This window comes from Centruroides sculpturatus, unplaced genomic scaffold (assembly GCF_000671375.1).
Source record: "Centruroides sculpturatus isolate CEXI.00-Female unplaced genomic scaffold, Cexi_2.0 scaffold39, whole genome shotgun sequence".
In the NCBI taxonomy this organism is placed as follows: domain Eukaryota; kingdom Metazoa; phylum Arthropoda; class Arachnida; order Scorpiones; family Buthidae; genus Centruroides; species Centruroides sculpturatus.
This window is the reverse complement of record NW_019384314.1, coordinates 531,712-548,373: the sequence shown is the minus strand read 5'-3', so window position 1 is coordinate 548,373 and position 16,662 is coordinate 531,712. Positions and strand designations below refer to the sequence as shown.

At 30.2% G+C, this 16,662-nt stretch overlaps 1 protein-coding gene across 2 annotated transcripts in view; it reads right to left on the bottom strand.

The window, feature by feature from the left end:
* Positions 1 to 8,957: 8,957 nt before the first annotated feature.
* Positions 8,958 to 16,662, bottom strand: part of LOC111622944 (elongation of very long chain fatty acids protein 6-like) — a 60,470-nt gene continuing 52,765 nt past the window's right edge. Inside the window, exons 1-2 of one of the 2 annotated variants that reach the window (XM_023365425.1) lie at positions 15,412 to 15,463; positions 8,958 to 11,618 (exon numbers count right to left, since the gene is read on the bottom strand). In XM_023365425.1, the coding sequence (XP_023221193.1) occupies positions 10,753 to 11,595 (843 nt within the window). In that variant the 5' untranslated portion in view covers positions 11,596 to 11,618; positions 15,412 to 15,463 and the 3' untranslated portion in view covers positions 8,958 to 10,752. Of the gene's footprint in view, positions 11,619 to 15,411; positions 15,464 to 16,662 lie in introns of those variants that run through there. The other variant, XM_023365421.1, reaches the window with a different exon arrangement.

The following is a 16,662-nucleotide window of genomic DNA, read 5'->3' as shown; positions in this document are numbered from 1 at the left end:
CTCCGGAATATATACAGAACAGGATACAAAACAGATCCTGACCATAAATGAACTGAGCAATTTCGACAGTTTCATCAGATTATTCGTGTGAACAAATAAAATCAATATCTTGTATGTAAAACTATTATACCTCTGTCACCGTTACAAGTACAGTAATAACAATAATACTTTTATAGACAATTGCTTCGCACGTCGCAGACGACGACTTCAAATTATTTCACAAATAGAAAAAAACAACTTCAACAGTGTAAACTATCAGTATGAAAAACCACCGATTTGGCAATGTATGAAATACTGGAATCTATCGTACAGCAAGTTAAATCCCGAATGTATACAAATTTAAAGAAGCAATCGAGAACAAAATATATAATAGTAGATAATCAAGTTGATGTAAAAATCGGCACATAATTATTATTTGTGTAGTTATTCCTAATGCATGTTCTTTAAATAATTCAGTGTTCAAATTTATTGATGTATGAAATTTAAAGGGCATCTGAAAAATATCTTTTGATCAAGATGACCTATTGTTAATTTAATTAATAATAAAATTCAATTCAATTGGTTGTTTATTTATTTATTTTTTATTTTTACTAATATTGTAAGTGTAAAACGAATTAATTTTTAAGAAATTGCACACACACGCATTAACGTTCTAACTTTATACTGTATATATATATATATGTATGTATGTATGTAGACAGTATAAAGTTAGAACGTTAATCAGAATGTGAAAGATTATTCAATGTGAGTTTAAAATAGATTTTAAAAATATTCTCTAGTCAATCAATAATGACAATTTATTTAAAGATATGTGACTTTCTGAAGAATTCTTAAAAGAAGCGATAAGGAAACAAAACCAAATAATAGCATGTTTGAAGTCTTATATCAAAATCCGCTTATAAAATCTAATATTGTGTCTATAGAAAAACAATATCATTAAAATACGTCTAAACATTTTACTGATTTTTGAATATCATCCAAATAATAATGGGAGAGAAATTTATTGATTTATGATATTCAATATGAATCAAAAAAGAAGAAAATAAAGTAAACAGAGTCCATTACAGACGGAAAGAAAGTAAGCCGAAATAGAAATGAGAGAAAATAAAAACAAATAAAAATTGATTTTTGTCTTAAGGATAAACGTTACCGGGAGTTTACAAAAAATAATTATTACAATAAACGTTATTTACATACATTTAATTTAGTAGTGGAAAATTAATACTAAATCTAATTAGGCTACATGTAAAAAAAAATTGTCAGAATAATAATTATATCGATACGTAAACTCGTAAATTAGTAAATTTCTTAAAAATTTTATTATTTTTTACGTAACGCATCCAATGTTACTGTATTAAATTTGTATAATTATTTTATCTGTGGGATTTTTTTCTGATTTTAAAAGTTGTACGTAGGCTATATAAAACACGTACTAGTACGTTTGATGTATCAAAACAATCTACATTATTTCCAAATAATATAAATTTCGTAGATCCAAATAATTGCAGCCCGACATTGTGACGATGTCACAATGTCGGGCTGCAATTATTTATATACTTGCTATACATTATAATATTTATATACAATTATTTATATAGGAAAATACGTAGTTACGGCTATTTTTCAATATACTTATCTATGAAGTTCAGACAATTATAGCAGTGAATAAGATTTCCCAAATCCTCTTCAAAGAAATTCCCGCCAACTTACGGACGCAACCTCCAGCAATTGTCTGCGGCTTTTTGTCGTTGCCGAATTGTTGCCCTCCAAAAACGTCTTCGGATGCGAAAACGAGTGAAAACCAAAGATTCTACATCTGGTCTAACACGGCCAACAAACATTCAAAGATTTGTCCCTCGAAGATTTTCGGCATCTTCTGTGCTGCGAATGGAATGTAGCCGTACATTATCGTGTCTTTTGTTTTGAAAAGACCATCGTAATTTTTTGGATATCGCAAAAGCTTCCGGGGTTTATTGTTGCATCAGAAGGCAGGAATTCGATGAGCAAAACCTCTTTTCTTCACCAAAACAGAGGAACGTGAGTTTCTTGATTGAAAGCGCCCATTTCGTGTTCTTTGTCTTTGATCAGTCGGTATGCCTCCATTACGCCGATTGCTGCTCAGTTTCTGGTGTCTAGTATGCAATCCAAGTTTTGTTGACTGTAACAATGTGGTCTAACCGTTTCTGACATACTGGCCAAGAATGTGAATATTGTTTCTTGTGTTTGTATGTGAGGTTTTAGGAACCCATCTCGTACAAAGTTTATGATATTGCGTATCGTCGTGAAGGATTTCGTGTGGATGTGCACGAGAAATTTGCAGTTCTGCATTCGATTCTGATACAGTAAATCTTGTATTTTATCGAATTTCCTTTTTATTTGTCAACTGCACGAGAACGTTGGCGACGAACTCTTGGCCAAAACACTGACGTCCATCGTACACGTTCTGTCTATCCCCCTCTAATGTCTCTTGCGTCATTTCCACGTCATGACTCCATCTATGAATTTCGGAGCGCCAAAACAATTTTGCCATTTAGGATTGATTACCGAGAGTATCTCACATTCAGAGAACATTTGTACACTATTAAGAACCTTAAACTCAAGAATGAAAACTTAAAATGGCGTCTGCTCAATCTCTTTCACAACAATCGGCAGACGATAGTGACACCGGCGCCTGCGCAGTCGGAACTTGCAACTTGACTTCTGACTACGCCACCTACTATTCTAAAGTCCGCAAAGAAGAAGCGTGGCCAACCGAATTAATAGAATTAAATATCTTAATTTGAAATTAACGACTTAAGTTATTTTAACTATAAAAATATAACTAAATTATTCACCAAAGTGTTACTTTTTATAATCCATTCTCTAGAATGTCTAGAAAAGGATAATGATGATGATAACCAAATACCGAGATACTGTTTCTTTTCCCATATTTTACATTCTAATTTAACATTTTCAAGATAAAAAAAAAAAGCACTTGACTCTTTGGAAAGTTCCTTTCATTTCGAAAAATTATTAAATATAAATTTTTACAGAATTCAACTGTTATTAATTTTCCGCCGTAAAGCTGTTGCCAAAGAAAAGAGCAAAACTAAACTATTGAGTGAATCACTTCAAGATAAATTCCGTCATAAAATTTTTTAAAATCAAAAATATAGAAATTGAAGAAATACGAAGATGGGGAAAGATTTTGCATACGTCTCGATTCTTCGAAAAAAAACAGTTTTTGCTTTTAAATTAAATTCATTTACAATTCCAAAAGTGAAAATTTTGAAAACAATCAGTCTATAATTTTCAGGAAGTTTCCCATCTATTTTAAACAACATATCTTTGTGGCTTTTATGATATCTGAAATTATACAATCTTTTTTCTTCTTCCTAGCGTTGTTCGCGCTCTATAGCAGGATCCGTAGTTCGGCATATAAGTCTCCATATGGTTCGAACCAAGGGATCCTCAGGGCCTCATTCATGTGTTGTATGTTTTTCTTTAATCGATCCATCCAACGTTTCTTAGGCCTCTAAGAAACGTTGTAAGGTCGTTTTCTTCCAAGGTCAAGGTGCACGACTGATCTTGCTACCGAAGATTCCTGGCTGCGCACGACATGTCCATATCATCCGAGTCGTCCTTCACGCATTTTTGCCGCGATTGGCGTAACCTTAAATCGTAGACCACACCACAAATATGGTGTGGTCGAAACGTGTTAGCCCAAGGCATCATTGGAGCATCTGCATTTCCATTGCGTGTAAGATTTGCTCGTGTTTTATTGTTACTGGACAGAGGGACGAAAACAAAGCACGACCGGGCGTACCACTGTTCTATACATTTTTGACTTAAGACGTAGTGGCATTCGACGGTCATACAGGACCTCAGTAACAAGACGCCATTTTATCCAGGCAGCATCCTTATTTGCAGTGATGGAGACAGCATCCCGGATGCTCGGGCCCGGGTATCTGCGATGCTGTCTCCATCACTGCAAATGAGAGCACCCTGAAGCACCCCCACTTTCTTCAGGTCTTCTCCACAGATACTGATGTTTCCAAGATCTGAGGTCCGCATCCCATGTATCTTGTCTTCCTGATGTTCAGTCGGAGCCCAAACTCACAGATTGTTCCATTTCTCCGTTTATTTAGAAGTTCATGAAGCTGTCTATTCGCCAGAAAGACATCATGAGCGTAGATCAGTATCCAAGGATGGAGGGGCCTGGAGATCAGCCGTCACATAGGATGAAAAAAGTGGTGAAAGGGCTGATCCTTGATGTACTCCAACACTGATGGCAAAGGGAGAATAATACAATAATTATAAATTTTCGCTAATAAAGAGTCTGCTTCCTTAACCGAGATGGTGCGAGTCAAAATGGTCCTACTTAAGTTTTTTTTTTAATTTTGAAAGTAAATATACATAACAAGAATTAGAATCGTGTCAAATTTGACCCTCAGAGTTTTTTGCAAATCTCCACGTTCTTAGACCACCTGACCCCAAAAAAGTAAAAAAAAAAACCAAAAAAAAAGGTAAAAATATTCCGTATATGTGTGTTGACGTCTATAAGAAACGAAATTTGGCATGATAACTTATGTATTTAAGGAGCATTTATGCTATTAAATTTTGGTGGTTAAAAGTTAAAGGTATGGGGAGATAGAGGATTGTCATGTACGGCACCTATATTTCGAGAGAGGTCGGACTTAATGATGTTATTCGTTATTAATTTTTACAATTTTTTTGGTAAAATTCCAGATACGTATACCGTCATGGCGGCTCATCTCTGATTTCAGCAAACAGTGGGGACGCACGTTCTAACCTAACCTAACCTATTCTAATAATTTGGTTGGTAATAATTACGGTAATTTATTAGAATAGGTTAGGTTAGGTTAGAACGTGCGTCCCCACTGTTTCTTTTGTTTGCTGGAATCAGAGATGAGCCGCCATGACGGTATACGTATCTGGAATTTAACCTTTTTTTTTTTTCTTTTTAATAAAAACTCATCACTACCCTCAAAATTATGCTTTTTTCCATGCGATAATAATTAAAAATATAAAAAGTTATAAGTAAAGGTTTCTTCTTCTAATAGTGAGACTAATGATATTTATCACGTCTTTCTTAATTATCCTCAATTAATAGAGACGTAGATTAAAACAGTTCACTTTATTTCGCCTATTTAACAATGCATTTCGGATTGCCTCTCAAGGCAAGCAATCCTTCGGAAATCCCTCTTCAGGCTCACAGCTTCAGTGTCTAAGGTTATTCGTAACGAACGAAAGGTTAGTTCATGTTAATTGTTCTAGTCTCAGACCGAGTCACACGTGCTAGTTATTTATAGTTTTGTAAAGGTGGGGACGGATTTATCGGTGACAGAATGAACCGAACTCACAATATAATGTTTGACAAGATAATGAAAATCATAAAAACGGTAAAACTTAACCTAAAGCCAGAAAATCATTTAAAAAATTACCTTAAAAAGTATCTAACATAGACCTATCTATATACATAAAGCTGAAATACCTGATTATTTCTTCCTGTCTTTCTTCCTTTCTGTCACTGTATGCCAAAAATGGCCACTAGGGGCGCCCTTAGCTATTATTTAAATTAATAATAAATTCAGCATATTATTATTTTATGTGGTTTTTTTTTTTGTATTTTTTGGCTGAGTTTTAGTAGGGTACGCTATGAGAAATTCAGTATATTATTACTTTTATTTGTAATAGAAATTTATTATTTATACGACGGAATGACACCGCTGCTGCTAGAACGCCCACTAGGGAATACTACTAGAAGGATTAGAAGTACGAAATAATCTAATCTTTGTTTTTTTGCCCGGGCAACGCCGGACTCATCTGCTGGTAAATAATAATATGCTTTAAATCGTCGATATATTCAGCGCAAGCTTATTGAATGTAATGACAGGATTCATCTGTAGTGTGTTGTAGCGCAACGATACAGCTTACAGTACAAGTGGGCATATCAAAGATTATTAGAATTTTGCACTGCAATCGTTTTCTGTTATTTTAAGTATTTTTCATATAAAAATATAGTTGGAATCGTATAAATTGATAGTGCTTTTCGTATTATGTATACACCAAATTAAATAATCACGGAGCGTTGGCCGAGAGGAGTTTTGAAGGAAAAAAAATGTAGCAAGTACTTCTAATTCTTCAAATGAAAAGGTGAATACCAACGAAGATACAAATCCAGACACTAATGCTGCTTAAAATATAGAAGTTTAACCATTTACATTAATGAATAATATTTGCTTTCCATTATTAATCTTTCTTTGCATTTTCAATAAATTGTTTTTGATGTTTGTTTCTATTAGCTGTTTTATCTATTATCATTAAAAATTATCAGGATTCCAATATTTTTTACTAAGGTGAAAAGGGTTCCGCAATAAAAATAAGTTTGGAACCGCTGGTGTACACTCCAATAAGAATTAATATCATAAGTTCCAAGGAGATCTATCTTATGAAAGAAAATAATTTTATCTTTTTTCCCCTTTCTCAAAAAATAGGTGCAATCGAGAAGCGTAATTGAAGTCCGATGCTCAAGGAGTCTCGGATTTGTCATCATTAGAGAATTAACTTGATCATCAATAAAATTAATTTTGTCTCAATTATCTAAGATTATACATTTCCTAAAATAATGTTTTGTCTAATTAAAATCGTTTAAATGTAAAATGTTCCTATTAAACTTGATATCTTCTCTGTCTTCGCGTACATACATCGGAATATCTCTTACTTGATATATCTTAGTATTTACTTATTTATTTAATGTAATTTCTTATTAAATTTTTATATCTAATTAAAAGTATTCGGTTAATTTGCGAAAGTTGGATCTTCCGGAAATGAAATTTCGCAATAATTATTTCTCCAAGGATTCTCAAAATGTATGTTAGAAAAGACAGACAAAAAGAGAAACTGCGTGACAATATCAATAGTTAATATTAATTTAGAATTTAAAACTGTAGAATGAATGTAACGTCAAAGAAAAATTAATCTGATGTCTCTTTTCACATAACATTCCAAATAAAGTGTATTCGTACATTTAGTAGCCTATGTCGAATTTATGTATGAAAATCTAAAATAAACAAGCTTTTTGGATTTTCGTTAACGTAGAGCAGTAAGGAGACTCAAACTGTGATCTTCCTATTGAAACGAAGATGTTCCTATTGTTATCAATTACATATGAAGTGCATAATACTTTTATATGTTAAAATATATCTCGATATTCTTACCTTTCTCCTGCATCTATTAATTTTTTGTAGACATAATTGGTTGGGAGCAACTTTGTCAAAAATTAGGATTTCTTATAGGAAGATGAGAACATATTAGGTCTATAATAGAATTTATAGGCGATTAGTAGTTCTATAGCAGAGTAATATAGTCTACTGTACAAAGCGGTAATATCTGCTGATCCTAGTCGAAATACTGATATCAAATATTAGAAAATTACACCACAAAAATACTATTATTAGATCATAAAAACATGATACGAACTGATAATAGGTACGATCAAAATTACAATAAAAGTAGCCTACTTTGCAACTGATATTCAAAGAGAAAATCTCAATAGTGTTAACATTCGCTCTTTAAATTGTGAATAATAAAGACAAACATAAATTTACATTTTCTTTTATTATTATTCTCATCTCGTAATAAAAACAAGAGTAAGATACAATGAGAGAGGTTAAATTGAAAAATTGTGAACAAGTGTCGAATTTCATAATTTTCCTCCTCTTACTCGCGACAATGACATGGGATTTTTAAATTCCTAAATATAAAGCATAATTCCTTTTAAACTTAAGTAAATGGTGTCGTATTAAATTAACGATTTACATCTGTACTTATTCGTATGATTCTCTCTCGAAAAGTTCGTATACGACAATAATTTTACAGAATATATAATTAGAAATTTAATGCGTTTTTATACAAAATTATTTTTAAACATATTCTAGCGATGAACAGCATGACGTCAGTATTATTCTTTAACTAGAATTAAATTCTTTAAACGTGTGAACAAGATAAATATTGATTTAGTTATTCTAAATTTATCTAATTTAACTTCTATTAGCTACGAATGAGAACTTACAAAATATTCAGGGGTTTGTTTCTCTTTTACAAGTCAAAATTGTTAAAAATAGTATACTAAATAGGCAGAAAATTAATTTAATTGTGTTAATGTAGATTATCGGATAATCTATTGACTGTCAGTTGCAAACCGTACACTTTTGTTGGTCACTAAAATCAGAGTTCGTGACATGATACTAATTAACGTTTCATCCCTTGTGGCAAACTTCCATGTTATCTTGCAAAAATGGTAATTTGTCACAAATTCGAAATTTAGATTTACAGGTTCTAAAATTAAATTTTGATACAAAATTTATATACGAATCTATATTCTAAATTCAATTTCTTTTCTCTTTTCAAACATGCATTGAATTTATAGTTAAATGAAATTCATATACTAGTCACGTCGGATTTAAAAATCGCTTCAAAATCGACATTTCGTGACCTCGAACTATTTTTAAAATCATTTCAAATGCAGTTACTGTTTAAAAAGGATATATACCCTTTATAAACGTTATATATGAAATTTCATAGCAATGTCACAATCATTATAACTAATAATTTTTTAAATCACAATAACTTATAAATTAATAACTATGGAGCACCTTTTCTGTAGTTTTCAGAGTTAAACAAGCTACAGTTTAAGGCCTCACTATACGAAGCTGTAGTTTTTAAATTTATTACTATTTTTTTATACTATTGATTAAGGCCAAGTCTAAATTTGGTCCTAGTTTTTTTCCCCTTCTATTTTATAATCTTAGATTTAAGAAAAAAGGATGCTTCATAAGTTTATAATTTATTCTATTTTTTTAAAGATAAGAAAATGTATATAATTCTCTTAATTTATTTGTTTATCTTACAGAGAATATATTAGTGTAAAATTAACTATAAATTAACAAACTCCTTTATTTCTAATTTTTTAATATATCTTAATATATGTATATATATTATATATATATATTGGAGGGAATGAACTACATTAAATACATAGTGGGAGTAATTGTTCCAAATATTTTGGATCAATACACCTTTACATATTCAAGCGTTTCCATACCAAATTCAAACATGACTTATGCTTTCTTATAAATATACAAATAGAATCTCAAAGTGAGTTTACAAAAACTGGCTGCATTCTCTATATACATTTTTCCATTCTCTATGTACAATTTTCTCTATCGTAAGCATCAACGGGACTTACTTTTTGTAGTTCTTTGTCTTTCTTACAAATAAGTTGTTACCGACAATGATTAAATTATTGGCAATAAAAAAGGGCAAACTGTCATTTAAGAATGTTTAAAGTTTGGCAATTTCAAATATGAAGAATGTCTTCTCTTCTCCATATTTGGAAAAATTATATAATTGTTAAATGCATTTTAAAAATGGAAAACCAATATTTTAAATAAAAATACAAAAGTTTATATAATTTACTTTACATAATAACATGTTTGAAAGTTATGTGTTTCACTTATATAACATAAATAAGTAGATAACATAACAATAAAAATAAGAAGATAAGATACATAAATATATGTATAAATATATACAAACTTAGAAGTTAATTATACTTTAATAATAATATGTATGTCCATGAGAAATAAATGTCGTAATGGCACATCTATAGTAAACCTATTGGATAGGAATTAATATTTTTGAAGGTTAGCTATAGTTACTAAAAATTTAATATTCACAACTTAACAATTCAGAAAGAGCCATAATTTAATTATTTGTCATGTTAACACAAAAACAAATTATTATTGAATTTCTGTAGCTGTCAGAAATGAAATGTAGATATTTGGTTATGTATCACATAACGTTCATGAATGGCCCCCTGGTAGTTTGGATTAAACCATGATAGTACTGAGAAATACGTGAAACGTGACTATATCTGGACTTGAACAAAAATACGTTGTAGTAGAAGTAACGTATTAAAGTTTTTTTGTTTCTTCTTACATTTTCTCTATCTCTATGGTGCTTTTTAAATATAAAAATCTACTTCTAATTTTCTTATGGATTTATACCAGTATTAGTAACAATTTATAACTGGTCTAATATAGTTATTAATGCATAGAAAAGGTTATCCTACAAGAAGGAAGAAAATAAGCAAATTTTACTTCTTATAAAATTTAAAAATTATAAATTAAAGCATTTTCTAATAATAAAAATAATGCTCATCTATATACATGCAATATAATATATGTATATATTAATAATGGCAATTATTAAAATGTTAACAGTATCATCCATGGAAGATAGAGAAATTTTGAATCGTGCCAATCCTACTCGATAACTTTTTGTACGCCTAAAACTTTTTATGTAACGTTAAACAGTATAAGAGCAGTTTTAAACGTGCATAAAACATTCTGAGATTACAAAAAGTTACTATATATATAATATATAGGTGGATGTTGACTTTAGCTAATGAGTCTGTATCAACAGCACCGATGTGTAAATTCGGATTGTACAGCTGAACAAACTACTTTGCATTTTTACACTGCATGTGGAGAATAATAATGTTTTATCTAAAGACGGACTATAAAGATAAATGCTGTATTCTGCATTACTATCGGGAATGTCAACATTTTTGTTCACTAACATTTGAATGATTGTGACATTTTTTGGTTTTTAAATGGAACAATTTCTCTATGTTTAAATCGCGAAATTAAAAATACTTGGTAGTATAGATTAATATTTCTACTCCTCTCAATCTGACTTTTTCTTCTGTATAATGTCACGTTCACGTTTTGGTAAAATGTAAGCATTATAAAAGTACTTAGCAAAGAGTACAAAATAAGAAAGATACATCAAAACAGCCAATTTGGCTGTGTCTACAGATATCTGACAGAAATCGCCTCGAAGACGAACTTGATAGGCCCAGTAACTAACGATACCACCCGCTATCATTTGGAGGATTTGAGACGAGGTAATCATCATGGCAATACTACGTGGAATGTGAATTCGCATTGCTCTCATAGCGTAATACGTATACATAAAGGAATGTACGACATAGTTCATTACCATGAACCATCTTGCTGGAGCAATATGTTCTGTGTAACTATACCAAGCAAAAAGTAATACAGTCATATGATGATACCAGTGAAGGAAAATCAAATTTTGCTTTCTTAGAATAATAAAAATTGTATCACCAAGTTCTGGAAGCTTGGAAAGGGTGAACATCCATGTCCAAAATCCACTCACTTTGGTCTCCTCAATAAAACTGGGATTGCAGACAGAATACGTGAAGCCGAATTCACGCAGGACGTGAAGAAATTCCGGAAGGGTTCGCAGTGCACCAAAGATGCTAAAAACTGCAAGAAAGACATTCCAAGCCGTCAGAAGGCGTCGTAGTTGAAAGGGTGGCCGCAACTGCATGTAGGCTTGCCCTCCAAAAACCAAAAACATGTATATTGCTACATAATAAAATGCCTGATGCCAGTGATTTACCATCCATTCTCTCTTCAGTCTCTGGTCAAAATCTTTCTCAAAATCAAATATTATGGAATAGTTTGGTGAAGAAGGATTATTTTTCATTTCTGCAACTTCCATTTTTTTATTCAATTTTGTCTTTTCTGTAAAAAAAATTTAGTTTTCAAAACTTGCATCATGAAATTTATCTATATATTCATTAATTAAAAAAATTAATTAATTAATAAAATTATCTAAATATATAGAACTCTTAAAATAGCATAGATATTTGTAATATTTTTTCAATTTAGATATAGTTACAGAAACAAAAATTTAACATAAATTATGGCTTAGACGAATGCCTATGTCAACCTAACTTGCACATTGGACAAATTATTATTATTATTATTATTATTAAGTTAACGAATCAAAGTTTAAGGTATAAAACAACTCCTGACTTTGAGTTTCAAATTGATGAGTTTAATACCCGATTTTCTCAAATTTTTCTGTCTGTAAATTTTCCACTATCAAGTCATTTCTCAAGAATCTTTTATAATCATTCTGTGAACATCGTATACAATTTGTGGCACTTTTGAAGGCATTGTAAGGTACTCCTTGTGTCCCAATCGTAATACTGATAACATACTGTATCAGTAAAAGGATATTGATGCAAGGCTGTAATGGCAAAGAGCCATAGTGCTTATTCATCTTAATCATCTTTATTCTCGCAGAATACAAGAAAAATGACTATTACAAACCTATCAAAGAAGGAGGGTACACGAGAAAACAAGTTTGAGTAAAAAGGACCGACAATTTCGCCTTAATAAGACCATATTATATGGAAAACTCTACATACTGAGCCCAGGACATGTCGACAACTTCAAGTTAACACAGTTTAACTTAGGAAGGTTTTACAGTAATTATTGATACCATGACATTTTCTTGACATCACTATTTTAACTTTTTAAATAAATTTTAGAATATCAATAGTACAGAGAGATTTCTATTGTGCTTCAAATTTGTATAGATGACTTTTATTGAAAGAATGATAAAAACAACAAAATAAATTCCTACAAATTGATCTTTCTCAATATAACAGCAAAACAAAAAAAAACCAATAACTTTTCATCTTGACACAATAATAGAGGAAACATGATCCATACTGCCAATTGTCTATTATATCCATAGATGTCACAATCAACTATAAAATGAACTTTAAATGGAGACAAGAGATACAAGAGTTTCTATTGAGCTAAATATAAGGAAAAAAGCACTTTCAAACAAGAATGTAAATACTAGCTACCATTTCACTAACAGACATTATGCACATTAATAGTCATAATTTGATATTCTCAAATAACATATTTCCATCCAGATTGATGCCTTGAAGCAAGCAGATTTGATATGTTGTTTCTGAAATTCATTATATCAAATTCCATTACATTAAAGATCAACAGTATAATAAAAGAGTATTAAGAACAGGATTGTACTATAGCTAAGGAGTATGAAATTCAACAAAATATTATATTGTTCATGAAATTCAAATGCATCAATCAAATTAAGAATTAAAAACAATTATTGTTTAAAAGTTGAATATCACACTTTTAAATTATTATTATTAAACTTGATTCTGACAATTACATCTGATATTTCTTAAAGATAATTCACAAAAAAAAATGTTTTTAGACTTTTTGGAGTTCTTCCAAAAAATGTGCTTCCAGTTCTTACATGTGAAAAATTTTAGTCTCTTAAAATTGATTTGAATAATTTCATTAAAATTCAAATTATTTCTATAAGTGTTTTCACTTTTGAATAAAATATTTTGAGCATCTGTCACAAAATATTATTATTACTACTACTATTTATAAGAACAAAGTATACATATATATACAATATTTTCATTAATTACATAATTCTAAAAAAAATTATTTAAATATTTATTTACAGAAAAAATTACTCAGAAAAGTTAAAAATAAGTAGTAAAGAATTTAATTTCAAAACGTTTTAATAAAATCATTTGAAATTCATTATATAAAATTTTAGATTATTTTATGAAGAATTTAATGACTAATTTACTATTTTCGTTTCGTTAATAATTTCTATGGAATAATTTGTAAAGAAAAACTAAAGATTTATTGATTTCTTAAACGTTTGATACTTGAATTAAATATAAAATATCTTTAGGGAGAAGTATTTTTTTATTAATCTTTTTTTAAATTGACCTTAAGAAATACTTAAAATTAATGACTGTCGGAGGTCAGGCTTAATTAACTTAAATTTAGAAAATATTTCTTAGATATTTTCATTTATGTTTAATGACAAAGAAACAGGGTGACGGTTTATTTTAATAATAAAATAAACCAAAAAAAATACTTTTCAAATGAAAAATTCAATAATTTTCTTGAATTTCTTTGATTGGAACATTATTGTTTAAATTACTATATAAAATAATTTATATATAAAAATTTTACGATTAAAAAAGACCAGAAAGAATTGGCTAAAATATTTTTTAAAATAATTAATCTTTCAATTAATATGGAAATATTATTATTCAAATAACATTTATTTAAAATTGTGAATGAATAAAAATGAAGACATGACAAAGAATGAATTTCGATAAAAGATAATTGGCATTCTGTAAGCCAACTATACTTGTTTCTTTTCTGCTATAAGCATTACAAGAAATACAAATCTTGAACATTTATTTATTGCAAAGTCCATGGACAATATTTGAAACCTAAAAACCTATAATCAATGGTATGTGATGATTCAGTATCATTCAGTATCGCCAATTCTATTTTAATTGGTCGTTTCCGTTACCAGTTTCTGTGGATTTTTTTAACCATAAAATTTTTTGGTTTTTTTTAGTAAGTTAAATTCCTTGAGTAATGTAAGTTACTAAAAAAAGTCGAAATTTTAAGCTTAAAAAAATCCATCAATTCTACTCCTTGCAAGTAAATATTTAATTTGATATTCCTATATACTAAGAGGATCTTTCTCTTCATCCTTTCAAGATTTTTTTTAGGCCAAGTGGCCTGTTCCGGACTCATTCCATCTTTTCAGTGGATGTCCTTTATTCCGATTTCTTTTTTCGGTTTTAGTTTAAGTATTCTTTTTGGGACTTGCTCTCAGTTCATTCACATTAAGAGGATATTACTGTAATTTAAAATATTTGAATAATAATAATGAAAAAAGTATTACTACATATTAGCGTGTTTCAGTAATATTTATATAATTAAAAATGTAACTGATAGTAAAGACATTTATAAAAGTATCTTATGAAAATTGGAATAGAGAGGTTGCGCAAACGTTTTCATCTGTAAAACGTGAACGTTGAGCATGAGTCCACTGACGTTCCAAACGCCATTATCAAACTTCTAGGCTTACGGGAAGGCGGCGCTGAACGTCCGACGTTCACGTTTTCGCGTTGAAAACGTCGGCCGCAACCTCGCTAATAAAGAAAAATATATCATATTCAGAGAAAAGAAAAAATAAATGAGCTGAAAAATCATATTTATTAAAAAAAACACACACACAAAATATTTCATTTCACTTAAGGCTGGAATTGTGATATCGGGCTGCAATTTTTCGTCACAATGCTCTCAATTTTAGTGGTGTCTTCCCCTGTACATTATACTTTTCCTGTTAACAATAGTCAAACAGAGTAACATAGGGTACGTTCGTAAAGTCGAACGAGTTAAACGAGAATGACGTCATCGTTATTCTTATTTCGTTAGACTTTTCGAATGATTCATTTATAACTAAATGGATGTTTCTAAAATCGAAGATACGGATGTTGCTAGTGCAGCCTTATCCGAAATATTTTCCTTAGATTGCTTCGGGTGGACGGTTATTTCAGTCATTTCAACTTTTAATTCACAATTTAAACATCGAGTAAATTTAGAAACATTGATATCAACGGGCGCCATTTTCTTAACGAAGTAAACTAACTCTTACCTTCGTGAACTTCGTTAGAGTTTCGTTCGAAACGTCATCATCGCAGAGCATGCGCACTGAGCGAGACTGCTACTTTTCGAACGATTCGTTACTAACGCGTTTAACTCGTTTGACTTTACGAACGTACCCATAGACTGGCATAAGAGAAAATTTTTGAATTAAAATAATGAAACTTCCCATCTAAACTGGAAGTCACATTATTTTACTTCAAATTCTCGTTATATCGCGTTTTTTTGGTCCCCCGTATTTTAAATTAAAAGGTATTTTTTGGTCAATAAAGTTTAAATTATCAATTTCCATTGAATTTCTTCTTGCAACAAAACACAGTATTTTATTCCTATCATTGTCCTTGAAACTACCACTGCAGGTGAAACAATTCATCAAGACCTAAATAAGCAAAATAGGTAGACAGATCAATTATCATTTATGTTTCCTTTTGATATTAAAAGTTGTATGTTTATTGGTTTTAAGTACCTTCTCCTCATTTACAAGTTTTCTGTGAATTCGAAATTTCACACCTTTATGTGAATTGATATTGAGTCAATTCACATAAAAGTGTGAAATTTCGAATTCACCGCGTAATGTGTAAGGAAAAGTTTTTTTTTTTTTTTTTTATTTCTGAACGGAAAGTTCTAAAATTTTATACAGCAGTAACTCTGTTTTGTAGAGAATTTTTACCTTGTGTAATTTTATAAGTTTTGATATTCTATGTTCAATATTTATGTTTTAAATTTTCAATTACCGTATTTATAATTTTTTTGAAAAATATAAATTACACTAATTTATACTATATATAGTACTGTATACACGAAATATAGTACTGTATAATAAAATCGCAACTGATATTTTGTTTTTACATCGACAGTATTTGTCTTTGAATGTCATTACAGTATTAAAGAAATACTAATGCTAAATGGGCGTTCGTGGTATCATGTTTACGTAAACGTCAATTAATACGACATAACCACGAATAAAATTCATTATTGACAAACTAAGCTTATTTTATATCAGAAACACTTGCCGATGAAAGAATAGTTATAAATTCCATAGCATGTATAATCTGCTTAGTAAAAGCCCAGAATCTAATACTCATTATAACATGCTTTTGTCTCCCGACAAGCGCGAGATAAGGAGCGGTAACCCTCCTTATACTACTGTGTAGTTAATCGGGACCCCCTGCCGCGATGCTTTCCATATCTGGTCTTGACTTTCATTTATCTCATTCCATTCTCCAGATCAAGGAAGGACAGA